Consider the following 13,278-nt stretch of genomic DNA (forward strand, 5'->3'; position numbering starts at 1 on the left):
AAAAAAACCCCAAAGTTTCGAGAAAATGAAAAGCGTTCATTATTTAATTTTTTAACATTTAAATAGTTACTAAAACACTGCGTAATCTGAACACATAAAAATAGCAAAAATTAAAAATAATTTTATGATTTTGATAGTTTTTATTAAAGTGGGGAAATTTGAAATTTTTTAAAGAATTTTAATAGTTTTATAAAATTTAAGTTGGAAGTTTTAGTTATTTGTCCCTTCTAACTCCTAGATAATTCTTTACTGTAAGATAGTTTAAAATTATTGCTTTTCCTCCAGTGTAAGGTACGAAAATTGCTTTTTATTTTATTTTACTTGACGAAAGAATTTCGAAAAACACTTCTCAATATCTTTTATATTTTATTTCAATTTTATTAAGGATCTCTGTTTTATACAGATCACTAATACTTGCTTGTTCAATTATTTTCAGATTACTCTTTTTATCTTTCCATCTCATTATGGGAAAAATCACTGATCGAGGAGCTAACAAATCAAATATTGGAGTGAATTGAGATTACTTTTTCAGAAAACACAATTTTACAACCTTAAATAAATTACACAAAGTCATCATCAGAAATTGTAACTACAAAAAAAAATCCCGGCTAATATTTTTTTTGAATTGAGGTTGCGACCTTGAAGTAGCAAGTCTGAAGTAGCGAGCACTAGTGAAACTTCTTGTTTTCATAATTTGTAGGGTAGTGGGCTATGTTATTAAAAAATGTTATTATTATTGTTTTATACAGATCACTAATACTTGCTTGTTCAATTATTTTCAGATTACTCTTTTTATCTTTTCATCTCATTATGGGAAAAATCACTGATCGAGGGGCTAACAAATCAAATATTGGAGTGAATTGAGATTACTTTTTCAGAAATCCCAATCTTACAACTTTAAATAAATTACACAAAGACATCATCAGAAATTGTAACTACAAAAAAGAAAATCCCGGCTAATATTTTTTTTGAACTGAAGTTGCGACCATGAAGTAGCGACCACTAGTGAAACTACCTCTTTTCATAATTTGTAGGGTAGTGTGCTACGTTATTAAAAAACGTTGTTATTATTATTGTTTTATACAGATCACTAATACTTGCTTGTTCAATTATTTTCAGATTACTCTTTTTATCTTTTCATCTCATTACGGGAAAAATCACTGATCGAGGGGCTAACAAATCAAATATTGGAGTGTGTTTTGTGCTCGTTATGTATCGATCTATTAATCAATGGACTGTAACACATATGGTAATTTATTTACAAATTTAAATATATACAAATTGACATGATCATTGCTCCCTGCTCCAGAGTTGAATGGCAACTGAATAATATCGTGTTATATGATGTGAGCGCCGCGTCGTGGCATTATTTGGCAATTCTTAACACTCCCCGCCGATTGGATGTTTAAATCCAATCATTATTAATTACAATACTTTTACGACGTTTCCTACAAACAATTCATACTTTAGAACTGGATAATGAGTTAAAAATCTTTATAAGAAATAATATACCTGTAATGAAGATGAATAATAATTCTTCACAAAATATTTTTGAAAATTAGGGAATAAAAAGCAGACCACATTCAGAAGAAAAGCACGCATTTTGTGAACGCAGACGTTTTTAAAGAAGGGAAAAAAATTATGAATGCAGACGATTTCATTTATTCCACTGGCAGATGTTCTCGATTAAGTTTGAGTTTCATTTAAATTCTAATAATCGCAAATTGTGCAAAGAATTTCGAGTTGGGATAAAAATAACACGAGGGGAAATAAGTGCAACTGTAAGTGTAACCGCAACTGTAAGTGCAACTCTAAAGGCAATTTCTCCAAAAATTGCTCGAAAAATCCTCGTGTGCTATAGGAATCACGGTTGCACGAAATATCTGCAACTGTTCAGGCAATTTCTTACATGAACCAATCAGATCATTTGCTTTTTATGACGTTTCAATTTTATGTGATGACATATACAAATGTAAATAAAAATGGCGGTGATGCTGGTGAAGAGGATGCTCTATTATGTATCAACTTGCGATTTATTTTTATGTATGACTCAGACCTGATTTTATCAATTATTGTTCATTCTGAGATTTAACTTAATGTTAACGCAGCACCTCCCTTCCCTTCCACCACATATTATTCAACTTAGATGAAAGAGCAGATATCCATACATGGATAGGTACTCTGAAAAAAATTGATTAGTTAGTTAGTTAGTTAGTGAAGAGGATGATCGGATGAAATTTTTTTATAGATGAAACGGAACAGTTTTTTAGTTTAATAATAACATTTCTTTTAAAATTAAAGCATTAAAAATACTTTCACACGATGAGATGACCATCTCAATGCAGTTGATGTACTACCATAACAGGAACCTGCACACGATTTGAAGTCGGTGAGTATAGTACACTATTTTCTAGATAAATTTTTTTTAAAATATTTATTTATTTTAAACTAATGAAATTAAAACTTATTATAATTTGCTCCGATCAAAGTTTTAATAACTTTAAATAGAAATAACTTCTATTTTTATATATGTAAAGATTTATACAGGCGAAAAGCTTTACTTTGAAATATTCGCCAAGCAACTCGCCAAACTTTGTTGCATTATTATAACATAAAACATAATAATGATTATATTTCTTTTTTTTTAAAATTTTAATCTTTATTTCTGTTGATTGTAAAAGCATGTGTCCGATTACTTGATTTTTTATTATTATTATAATTATTTGTGAAATCATTATTTTATTCTTCTCTAAGAATTCTTTTAATTTTTCAAAATCTTATTTTAAATCAAGTTAGAAAATATGTGTGGTAAATATTTACCTTGTCTCTCACAAAATTATCCCATTTTTCAGTAATTATTGAAAAGTATTAAATAAAAAGGTAGTATATTATATATAAGAAGTAATTATTAAAAATGCAAATTTCCAATCTCCTTGTCTGCTTCTACATTCATCCCCTCTATTTTTTTTTTTTTTTGGTGTACGATGACTTGCATAATACTTCGTTTATAATTATTCAAAGTTAACTAATGATACTTTACTTTTTATTTATACTTCACATTTATCTTTTGATACTTAACTTTTCTACAATGATAGTACCTTACTAATTTTTCAATATACTTACATTTTTAATAGTCTTCCTTTACAAATACAATTTATTTTTCTTAAAAAAAATTTCAATCCAAACATAAGGACTACAAAACCAAATATACCTGCCATCTTTCATTAGTGTATAGAATAATCTTAGAACTATAATCAGAATAACTGTCAAGCTTAAAATAAATTTAAAAGGGATACCTAAGGACTTAAATGATTTCAAATTAATGGTATTTAATCTCCCTTATTCTAATAATGTGTTGGTAAAATTTTACCATGAAAGTGATTTCTTTCTTTTATTTCAGATATTTCGTATAATCGCGTAAGGTTTGTCTGGTAAAGAAGGAAAGAGATGTAATACTGTTTTTATGAAAGAAATTAAAAAATAAGAAATGAAAATGAATAATGTTCTAAATGTTTCACATGATATTAAATGTTTTATTTTTTAAATTGATTCTTGTATTATTTAAAATGCAAAACAAGACACGTAAAAGGCTATAACAAAATAATATGATACATAAAAAGTATGTTCTTAATAAAATATTGTTTTTTTCTTAGTTATTACTAAATTTTAATTTATATATTGTATATTACAATAAATTTGTCCTAAAATAAATCCTATAATTTTTAATTAAATTATCTTATACCAGTAATGAATGTTTTAAATTTTAAAATAATAAGTTGTAAATATGACATTGAAAATCCTGTTATATTTAAAAAACAATTTTTCTAAGAAATTGGAAAAAATAATTTTCATAAAAGTGATATTTCTCATATGCAATGTGTAAATTAATAAAACTGATGATCCCTTAATGCAATGTAAATTAATTTGATGACAATAAAATTCTGAGACATTGTAGTATAGACAAGTCTGACATTATTTATTATGTATTTTTTAGACTAAATTAAAAAAATAGAATTGATTTGATAGATCTAATAGTTTTGATGTTATAAATATTTTATGAGTAAAAAGTACGTCAAAAATTGTATATTTCATACATTAAACCCCCATTTCTTTTAAAGAATTATTTCAAAGGACTTTTTTTTTTTAATTAAGATTAAAAAATTAAATTTGAAGAAATGCCTTACTTGTTTAGATACCAATGTCGGTTGCATAAAGTGGTATAAGTCACAAAATTGCCTTTTCAAAATTTGAAACTTTTATAAATTTTCGAATTGCTAAACTATTAAATCAGACAGCTTGGTTTTATACTCATTCGATTTAGTGTTTACATAGATAATGATACCGCACTTGCCTAGCTAGCATGTTAGATAGTAAATATATATAAATAAACTATGCTTTTACAGGGTGCGGAGCCAAATCTTTCAACAAAAAATAAGCAACTTTTAAGAACATTTTAGGCACTCAAAAAATATTTTAAAGCACTAGGTAAATTGACAAGATGCAAAATAATTCTCAGACTTTACATGATCATGATAAAATAACTAGAATTTGACAAAGAACTGTTTTCTTGATTATATTAGCCATTAAAAAAATGATCAAGAGATTTTTCGGTTTGATTTCAGAGGGTGGAAAATAAAGCCTGAAATTGAGAATATCTTGCAAAATGCAGCATGAGAGAGCAAGAATCTCACCGAACCCAGCTCACTAGACGCACATGCGGACTCGCAAGTATTTCACTAAACCTGTAAAATGATTGGCGCTTTCATACGCTATGGACTGACGGTACGCTGAAATTGATCATGGTTGAATGAATTCTGTTGTTGTTGTTGTTAATTTACGTCGCGCTAGAGCTGCACAATGGGCTATTGGCGACGGTCTGGGAAACATCCCGGAGGATGATCCGAAGACATGCCATCACAATTTTGATCCTCTGTGGAGGGAATGGTACCCCCGCTTCGGTAGCCCGACGACCTGCGCGCGAAGTCGAGCACTTTACGGTAGCACAGTTTAACGAGGACCAATACCGCACACCCTCGGTCCCTACGCAGACTGATCCAAGTGGTCACCCATCCGCACACTGACCGTAGCCAGTGATGCTTGACTTCGGTAATCTGCTGGGAACCGTGTCTTGACGATCAGTTCACTGCGGGACACTGCTTTTTAAGAAATGAATTTAAAAACAGTGTTTTTTCCAATAATAATAAGCGAATGATGAAATGGATATGCATTAATTAAAAAATTGAATTTCTATTTCGCGTCGAATAAAAATAACGAAATTCTTCTATTGAAAACAGTTAAGAAAGCATGTTCCTCTGATAATCTTTCTCAAAAGATTCAGTTTCCTCATTAGCGGTTTTTATTTTAATGGAAACAATATTTCAGCTCAATCTTTTTCAGTTAATGCATGCATTAAAATCAGATTAAGTGCTAGACTTGACACTGCTCTAGACCTGGGAATTCAACTGTCTGACATAAAACCCAATTTTAAGACTAATATTTATAAAACGGTATGATGAAACGGTATCATTTAAGCATTGAACAATGATGACAAGCAGCTACTTAAAAAAAAAAGTAAGGCTTCTGCGTGAATGAATTAGGGTACACATTTTTATTTTAATCATAAATAATTATGAACAACAATAGTTATTTGAACTATTCTGTAGTTAAACATAATAAATGAAATGTGAAGGAGAAAAACATTGTGTGTCGTCGAAAAGACTTCAAATATGGTAATTAATAGGTGCAAATTGAATAAAGATATCTTTTTTCGGAGAGATTTATGGGAAATATGATAGTTTGGTTAGGAGTGAACTCCAAAGTTTGGATGTTAATTTTATTTTTTGCGTATTTCGCTATATATCTCAAAAATTTTTTAATTGAATTAAAGCATTTTTACACTCAATTATAAAATTCATTTATCCAAAGATAATTACGTGCAAAAAATAACTATTAATAAATATTTATTACTTTTTATTATTTTATTTAAGATTGATCGAAAAATCTTTGAATTGTAAAGCATAAAATCTTTTACATCATTTTAAATTAGTGTATTTTTGCGTAGCAAAATACAAAATTTGAGCGAAATCGGTCGAATAGTTCATGAGAAATTGAATTTCACAAAAGTCAGATGCTTAAAATTCGATTTCTCAGGAGCTATTCGACAGATTTAAGAGTCAAATCTAGAAATTTTGCTGCAAGATTTTAAATATTAGTTTTGTTAAGAATTAATTCACTTGTCTAAATTTGCTTTGCTAAGATTTCAAAATTAATAACCAAAAAATCATTATTAAATCTAAGAAAGGAGGAATTTGTAGGAAGATTACCAAATGGCTAACAAATTCTTGAAGAAAAATATTGCAAGTATTAGTGCTAAAATTATTGCCCATTAATTTGTTGAAAAACAGAGTTTAGAATATGATAGTTATAGAATAGAATAGATAGAATATGATTGTTAACACGCAGAGATAGGTTAATATGAAGAAGAAAGCTTTCCTCACATTAAATAGGCTATGAATTGTGTGTAAGAAGGTGAATTTTATTAGTTGGAAGGGAAGTTTTCAAAACAGTTTCGAAAATCAATTTTATTTAAGGAGACTTGTGTAACATTATTTTGGTATTTCAATTTAGGTAATTACTATTTTTAGTATGTTTGCTAATTTGATTGTATACACTTTTAAGAATATTTTCAAAGTAAATCCCAATTTGTTACAGTACTAATAAATATCACTAGTACTTCATAGATACCACAAGTAACCAGTACTAGTTACTAATAGATCTCAATTTTGTCCGAGTTTTATACAATTTTGGATAATTTCAAGTCTTTTATAGTAATTTTATTAATAATACTATCACTGCTAGTGTTAAGTTTTTTCTATTTTATACTCTTCATCAGAAAGAAGTTGTTTGTAAAAAATTTTCAAATAGTAAAATTATTACTAGTTTTATCTAGTGGTACTAAAATTGCTTTGAATTTTTTTTTTCTTATTTCAGTTCAAATCTTTATAAAAAATAATTTTATTTCTTTTCATATTAATTTTAAAATCATTAATGATTTTTTCTCTCCATTCATAAAAATCTTCAATCGGAAAAATATGTTTGTGTGATAATTTTAATTAAAATACAAATAACCTTATTTTTGGAAGTAGGAAATGATGGTCGAAACCTGAAGACATAAATTTTTTAATTATTTATGAAATATCCGGTAACAGCATGATTATGGAAGGTATAAAGTAGTGCTCTTATATCCATGTCATTTACAAAGATAGTTCAAATTATGTGGAGCTAAACACCGAAGTTCTAAAAATTTTGTTATATCTAAAAGCAGGTTGGCAGGTTAGCTGAATAGGTAAAGTGATTTTATTTTTATTAAGAATAATTCTGGAATCAAGTTTATTAAAAATTTTATTTGTAAAATCTAAAACTAAAAAATATGGTATAGGTAAATCCTTGCATTTATAATTATTTCTATGCAAATATTTCTATAGATTTAAAAGTTGGAACTATCCTTTGAATTAAGTTTTATTTGACCTAATTTCGAAAAAAAAAATTTAAAAGTTTTTTTTGAATTAAAGTTTAATCTCTAGAATCTTAGTTTCGATAGATTTAATTACATTAGAATGATCATTGATTAGGATGATCTATTGATACATTTATTTATAAAATCTTTTAAGTCATGTTTAATTTTATTTTTGGTTTTTCTCCTGTCCGCCCCTATTATTATTGTTATTTTTAAAAAGTTTGAAAACATTATAGATATATCCTTTATTATTAAAAGATCTAAAATTGATGTTTAGACCTTATAGAAAAATAGATTTATCAATAAACATGTGTTTTTTTTAGGGTCAGGGTGTTTTAGACGTTATATATATATATATATATATATATATATATATATATATATATATATATATATATATATATATATATATATATATATATATATATATATATATATATATATATATATATATACAAGGAGCCAGTCAATAAGAATTTTCTTTAGTAAATAATTTTGTAATTATATTTCATTCAAGAGTATAATAAATTTTTGTAAGTTAGCTTGATTGTTTTAAAGAGAAATTTGACAGTTGTCCAAATGCAAAAGATAATATGTGCGTGATGATTAAGTGAACATGTATGATAAAGTGAACGCTCAGTTGATTATTAATATATTTGAACATTTTAGTAAAATACTGTTTCATTTAAATAATATTTTTAAATTACTGGTATTTTGAATATAAATAGTTGAAATTTATTTAACTTTTAATGAAGACGACAAAGAGTTATTTTATTTTATAACTGTCATTGAGCAGCTGACCCAATTTTGGGTTTACGACTACTAATGTTTCGTAGCCTTGTCATTTTAAACCAATCCAGAAAATAAGGAAACTCATGGATCCCCCTGAGGTATAATTTGTTATGGGAACATGGAGGAAATTCGTATTCGGCCAGCGAGGATCAAACCCTCTTGTACATGGGCCCTTACCCAGACAAAGGGTTATTGAAAATTAAGGAACAAATGTATGGCCAGTAGCCAAATGCTCAAAAGGAGTATGCTCAAAAGGATCGTAATTGCTACTTTAAAAACGTATGAGACATCAGATGAAGGTAGATCGACAAAGCGTCATCTAATAGTGAAAAAGAATCATGTAATGGACCTGTATTTGATACATTATAGATAGTTGCAAAATTATGTGCATTAATATGGATCACAAAACTTTGAACGCAATTTACTCGAAATTATGCTTCTCTTACTTGCCCTAACTGGAGCAATTTTCAAGTGATTTACTTTAAATTTTGACGTTCATAATAAATATAGTTTTCGTTGCATTTTGTAATTAAGTTAACTGGTTTTGAGTATTCACAAGAATGTAACTAATTTTATTTCTTTTTTAAAGGTTTCTACTGTTTTTGCTCTTTAAAATGGTATCAAACATTGTGCTTTTAAAATTGACTTTTGTTTTGGTCAACTTGATTTAGAACTAGCTTTACTATCGAGATTTATAATTAATTTAAATAAATATAAATTACCGGATAATCGTTCTGTTAAGTGTGAGATTACTCATTATTAAATACTATATATAATTAAATACTCATTTCTTATCTTAATTGTTAATATACTACCATTTATAATACGGAAGAAATCTGAAACTTGGTTTTTTGCTATGTAAGCATTAATAAGCCAACAATATTCCAATTGTTTAAAAAAAAACTATTTCAAAGACAAGCGATGTACTACTTATATTTGTGTAGCAGAAAAATTATTTATTTATTAAATCAAATTTGGTTTTAATTTTATAAAAAGTAATTTGACAAATCAATATTAAACGTCAGTTGAAAGGCGTTTGATAGCTGTGAAGCATTTTAATGCATCTATTTTAGAAAAAATGAATAAAACTCCATTCATAATCAATATTTTAATTAAAAACGAAATAAGTCAAATCATTGGATTGCCACAGTACAAAAATATATCGAATTTAATAAATAAAGTGTAGAAAATTTCAAAAAAAATGAAACGTTGATGTATCTAATTTTGTAAATGAATGCTCAAATAAGAGATGTTATAATCCAAGTTATTCAATCTTAAAAATCTCATAGTGGTAAAAAAGAAAATTCCTACTAAAATTAACAATAAGCATTAAATTTGTTTTGGAAACGTTCTGAATGTTCACACTAACCCCGTGTTTTCATTTGTTCTTATAAACCCATTATTCGTTTATGAAAGACTATTAAAATATATAATTACGATATTTATTAATAATATTATATCTCCTATTGTTATAAAAGCTCAATAGAAAAAGTTTGCATTAAATCAAGAAATTACTTTTCAATCCCATAAGCCATGTTTTTTTTTTCCTTTTTTTTTTAAATTTGACACTTAACTGTTTCTGGTGTCTTGTAATTCTTTATGAAACTGTAACACATTTCTGACAATCTGCCAAAATTCGCAGAGAATTTTTGAGTAATAAATAACAGAAATATTCGATTTGTCTCTCCTAGTCCCATGTCCTTGTCTCCTTCCGCTAAATAATTATTATTAGTGTTATTTATTTTTTATTTTTGCTTCGCATGTTATACAATTATTGTTATTTAAAAATACAGAAAATAGTATAGGTCTTATACTATTTATTTATTGCGTGACATTTCAATGAATGATTAAATATTAATATCAATTAAATTCGTTAATTTTGTGTTATTTTTATTTCATTATAAAATATATTCCTCAATCTTGAATCATCTTAAAGGCCATTCATTTTATCAAAAAAATTAAAAATTAATTTATGAGAAAAATACTGCTTGCTATTTAAATTGTATAAGTTACGATTTATTTAACTTTATTGTACTGGTAAGGCACATGTTTCCATAAAACAACCACTAAAATACTAGAAAACCTTTTAAAAAATGCAAATAAATAAATAAAATTGAAAAAAAAAATTAAATCTACACAAAGAGAATTAAAGAGTCCATAGAAGGTGGGAGCCCTGGGCAAGAGCCCCTTTTGCCCATACCGTAATCAGGCCCTGTTTTTAACATCTTATAGAAGTTTCAATTCGTATTTAAAAATTTCCCAACTTGAAATTGAGTATATTTCAATAGCTTTAAGGGATTACGCATCGTTTCAATAAAATTTGCAAAATTCAAATAGTTTTCCTTAAATTGAACTTGTTTGATTGGTAAATATCCCCAGCGAAAATTTCGATTTATTCGAGCCGCGCGCTTGCGCATATCTCACCGACATGTGCGTCACCTTCCTTAGAGCAGCATTCGACACAGAAAGGATAATAACAAAGTCTATACGGATGATAACCACTCTTAAGAAATTATTTCCAAGTCAGGCTATTCAAGCCTTTTTTAAAGCTTCTACATGGATCTTTTTATCAGGTAAGGGTTATATTCATTTTAGTCAACAAAAATCATTTTTAAGTTGAAAGTCACATGTTAAAATAATGATTATAAACTACCGGTTATAAAGTACATTTTATTAGAAAACAAATATTTGCATTTGATTTTGAAAGACTTAATAAAAGCTTTAAGTAAAATGAAGCATTTTTGTCATTCATTCCACAATTTGAGAGTTGTCTATAATTTAAAAACGATTTCAAATGTTGTAATTTTATCTACTCAGTTACAACATGAAAAATTACGTATGAAAAATTACGAATGCAATTGCGAGTACTTTTCGGGGGGAAATTATATTTTTGATTTTTAAATTCAGAAAATGATTTTTAAAAATTTTCCTTAAAATTTATTAAAGTATTAGATAATACAAATCATTATGTTGAAGCCATTTTGTCTGAACACCTATATATGTATATACTCTTTTGAATGTTTGTGAACAAATCTCCAATAACGTTTCCTAAACACTGTTCTTTTTCTTGTCAAAAATTTTACACATTATAGGTGCCATAAATTAATATTTAATGTTAGAAGAGACAAACATGCCGAATAACTACTGAAGAAGAAGGAATGAGAAACATCAAAACCAGTTTTGAGATGTTAGCCGTTTAGTCTGGCAAGTTTTGATTTCAGTCTCGCGTTCTTCCGTAGTGATTCATTAAGATGTTAGCCGTTTAGTCTGGCAAGTTTTGATTTCAGTCTCGCGTTCTTCCGTAGTGATTCATTAAGTTTTAATAGAGATTTTGCTTTGTTCCTCGCTTATATACTTTCGACGACTCATGCGTTAATTGTTTTGGAGCCATTTCGACATGAATTCTAGCATTATATGATAAAGTACGCTCATACCTTCGGAGGCCAAATTTTTGATATTTTTTGTTTTCATTTATACTGCTGTGCAATTAAAAAAAAAAAATAAAACGTAAGTGCTTCAAGATTGATTCAAAGAAAACTTTTCTTCTATTGCTAATGCTATGGAAGCTAAAACAGAATTTCAAAAATATGATAAAACAAAAATATACTTACCATATAAAGATGCTAAATATATAAAAATATTAATTGTGAATTTTTTTGTCTTTTTCAATTGCATAGCAGTATTATGTACTGAAACATTATATTCATGCATTGAAACTTTTATTTATGATAGGAGTGTTTGAAATTCGTTAATTAAAAAACTTTTTTTTTGAAAGTACAAATCACTATTTTTTAATTTTGTTAGTTTCGTAGTGTTCGTAGATAAAGAACTTACTGGACAGACTATGCATTAGACATAATAATTTTCAGATAATTTATAGCTTTCTCTTAATGCATTCGTCAAAAAAGGTCAAAAATACAATTGTGCATCTTTTTTTAAAATTTGACTGTACTATATAAGACAATAATTGGATCAGTTAGGGTGTCTGCTGTTCCCTATACTTATATGTAGAGAAAGTTTGTTCAGAATTAGAAGTAAAATCTTCCTGGGCCTTGGTGGTTTCGGGGTATAAAGTGCTCGCCTGACAATGACTAGACCCAAGTTCGAATCCCAGTCATGGTTCATCGACTCGAATTCGCACTGATTACACGGGTGATGAAAAACATCAGTGTCAGACGGATAATCTTCTAGCTGTCGAGCTAACCACGAGTGATTTTCGTGGTTTTTATTTCCACTTTCCGCAAATGAGGGGGAGGGTTATTGAAAAAATCCCGTACGCAGTCTAGTTTGTTCTAATGCCTAATCCAGGATTATCTTCTGAATTAGATTCAAATTTTTAAGACTACGGAGTAAAAGCACGAATAGTTGAGCTGTTTAACGCCGGTTCTAAAATAAAAGAGACAAAGAGGGTTTAAGAATTTAAAATTCGAATCTAAAGCTAACAGAATGGTATGGATGGGTAAAGACACATATCATAGCTTGCTTCAGATAGGGGCCGAGCAGGGGATTCCAATGAGATCCCCGACAATGATACGAAGCACAGTCCTCACCTGAAGTATCCTCAGTGGTTGAGTCCCTTTGGCTAACCTTGGGAGGTTCTCTTCCTCTCCATGGAACGCAAATGTTGCTTAGTTCCATCAAAAAGTGAAGGCAAATTTCTCCCAATACAAGAGTTCCCTTGTCTTCTGGATTGGTTTAAAAATTAAAAGGCTACGGAGTTGAACATTAGTAGTCGCAAACCCAAAAATTGGGTATGCTGTTCAACGACGGTTATAAAAGATTAAAAAAAATAGTGATATGATTCAAATGATTTTGGAGAGACAAAAATAATTCTTTTTATTTGATTTAAAAATAGGAAATTTTGTCAAAAATTGGATTATGAAAGGTAAATGCATAAAACATGTTCATAAACCCTAATAAGAAAAAGTTATTTATGTATACATCTCGAAGAGACTTAACAAAATGCATTA

At 28.1% G+C, this 13,278-nt stretch overlaps 1 protein-coding gene across 2 annotated transcripts in view; it reads left to right on the plus strand.

The window, feature by feature from the left end:
- Positions 1-10,692: 10,692 nt before the first annotated feature.
- Positions 10,693-13,278, plus strand: part of LOC107436184 (UPAR/Ly6 domain-containing protein qvr) — a 77,767-nt gene continuing 75,181 nt past the window's right edge. The window contains exon 1 of one of the 2 annotated variants that reach the window (XM_087154776.1): positions 10,693-10,881. In XM_087154776.1, coding sequence (XP_087010902.1) covers positions 10,737-10,881 — 145 coding nt within the window. In that variant the 5' untranslated portion in view covers positions 10,693-10,736. The remainder of the gene's footprint in view (positions 10,882-13,278) is intronic. The other variant, XM_016047788.4, reaches the window with a different exon arrangement.

The sequence above is a fragment of the Parasteatoda tepidariorum genome, chromosome 11, assembly GCF_982258835.1.
Source record: "Parasteatoda tepidariorum strain Cologne lab strain chromosome 11, Ptep-v5.0, whole genome shotgun sequence".
Classification (NCBI taxonomy): Eukaryota; Metazoa; Arthropoda; class Arachnida; order Araneae; family Theridiidae; genus Parasteatoda; species Parasteatoda tepidariorum.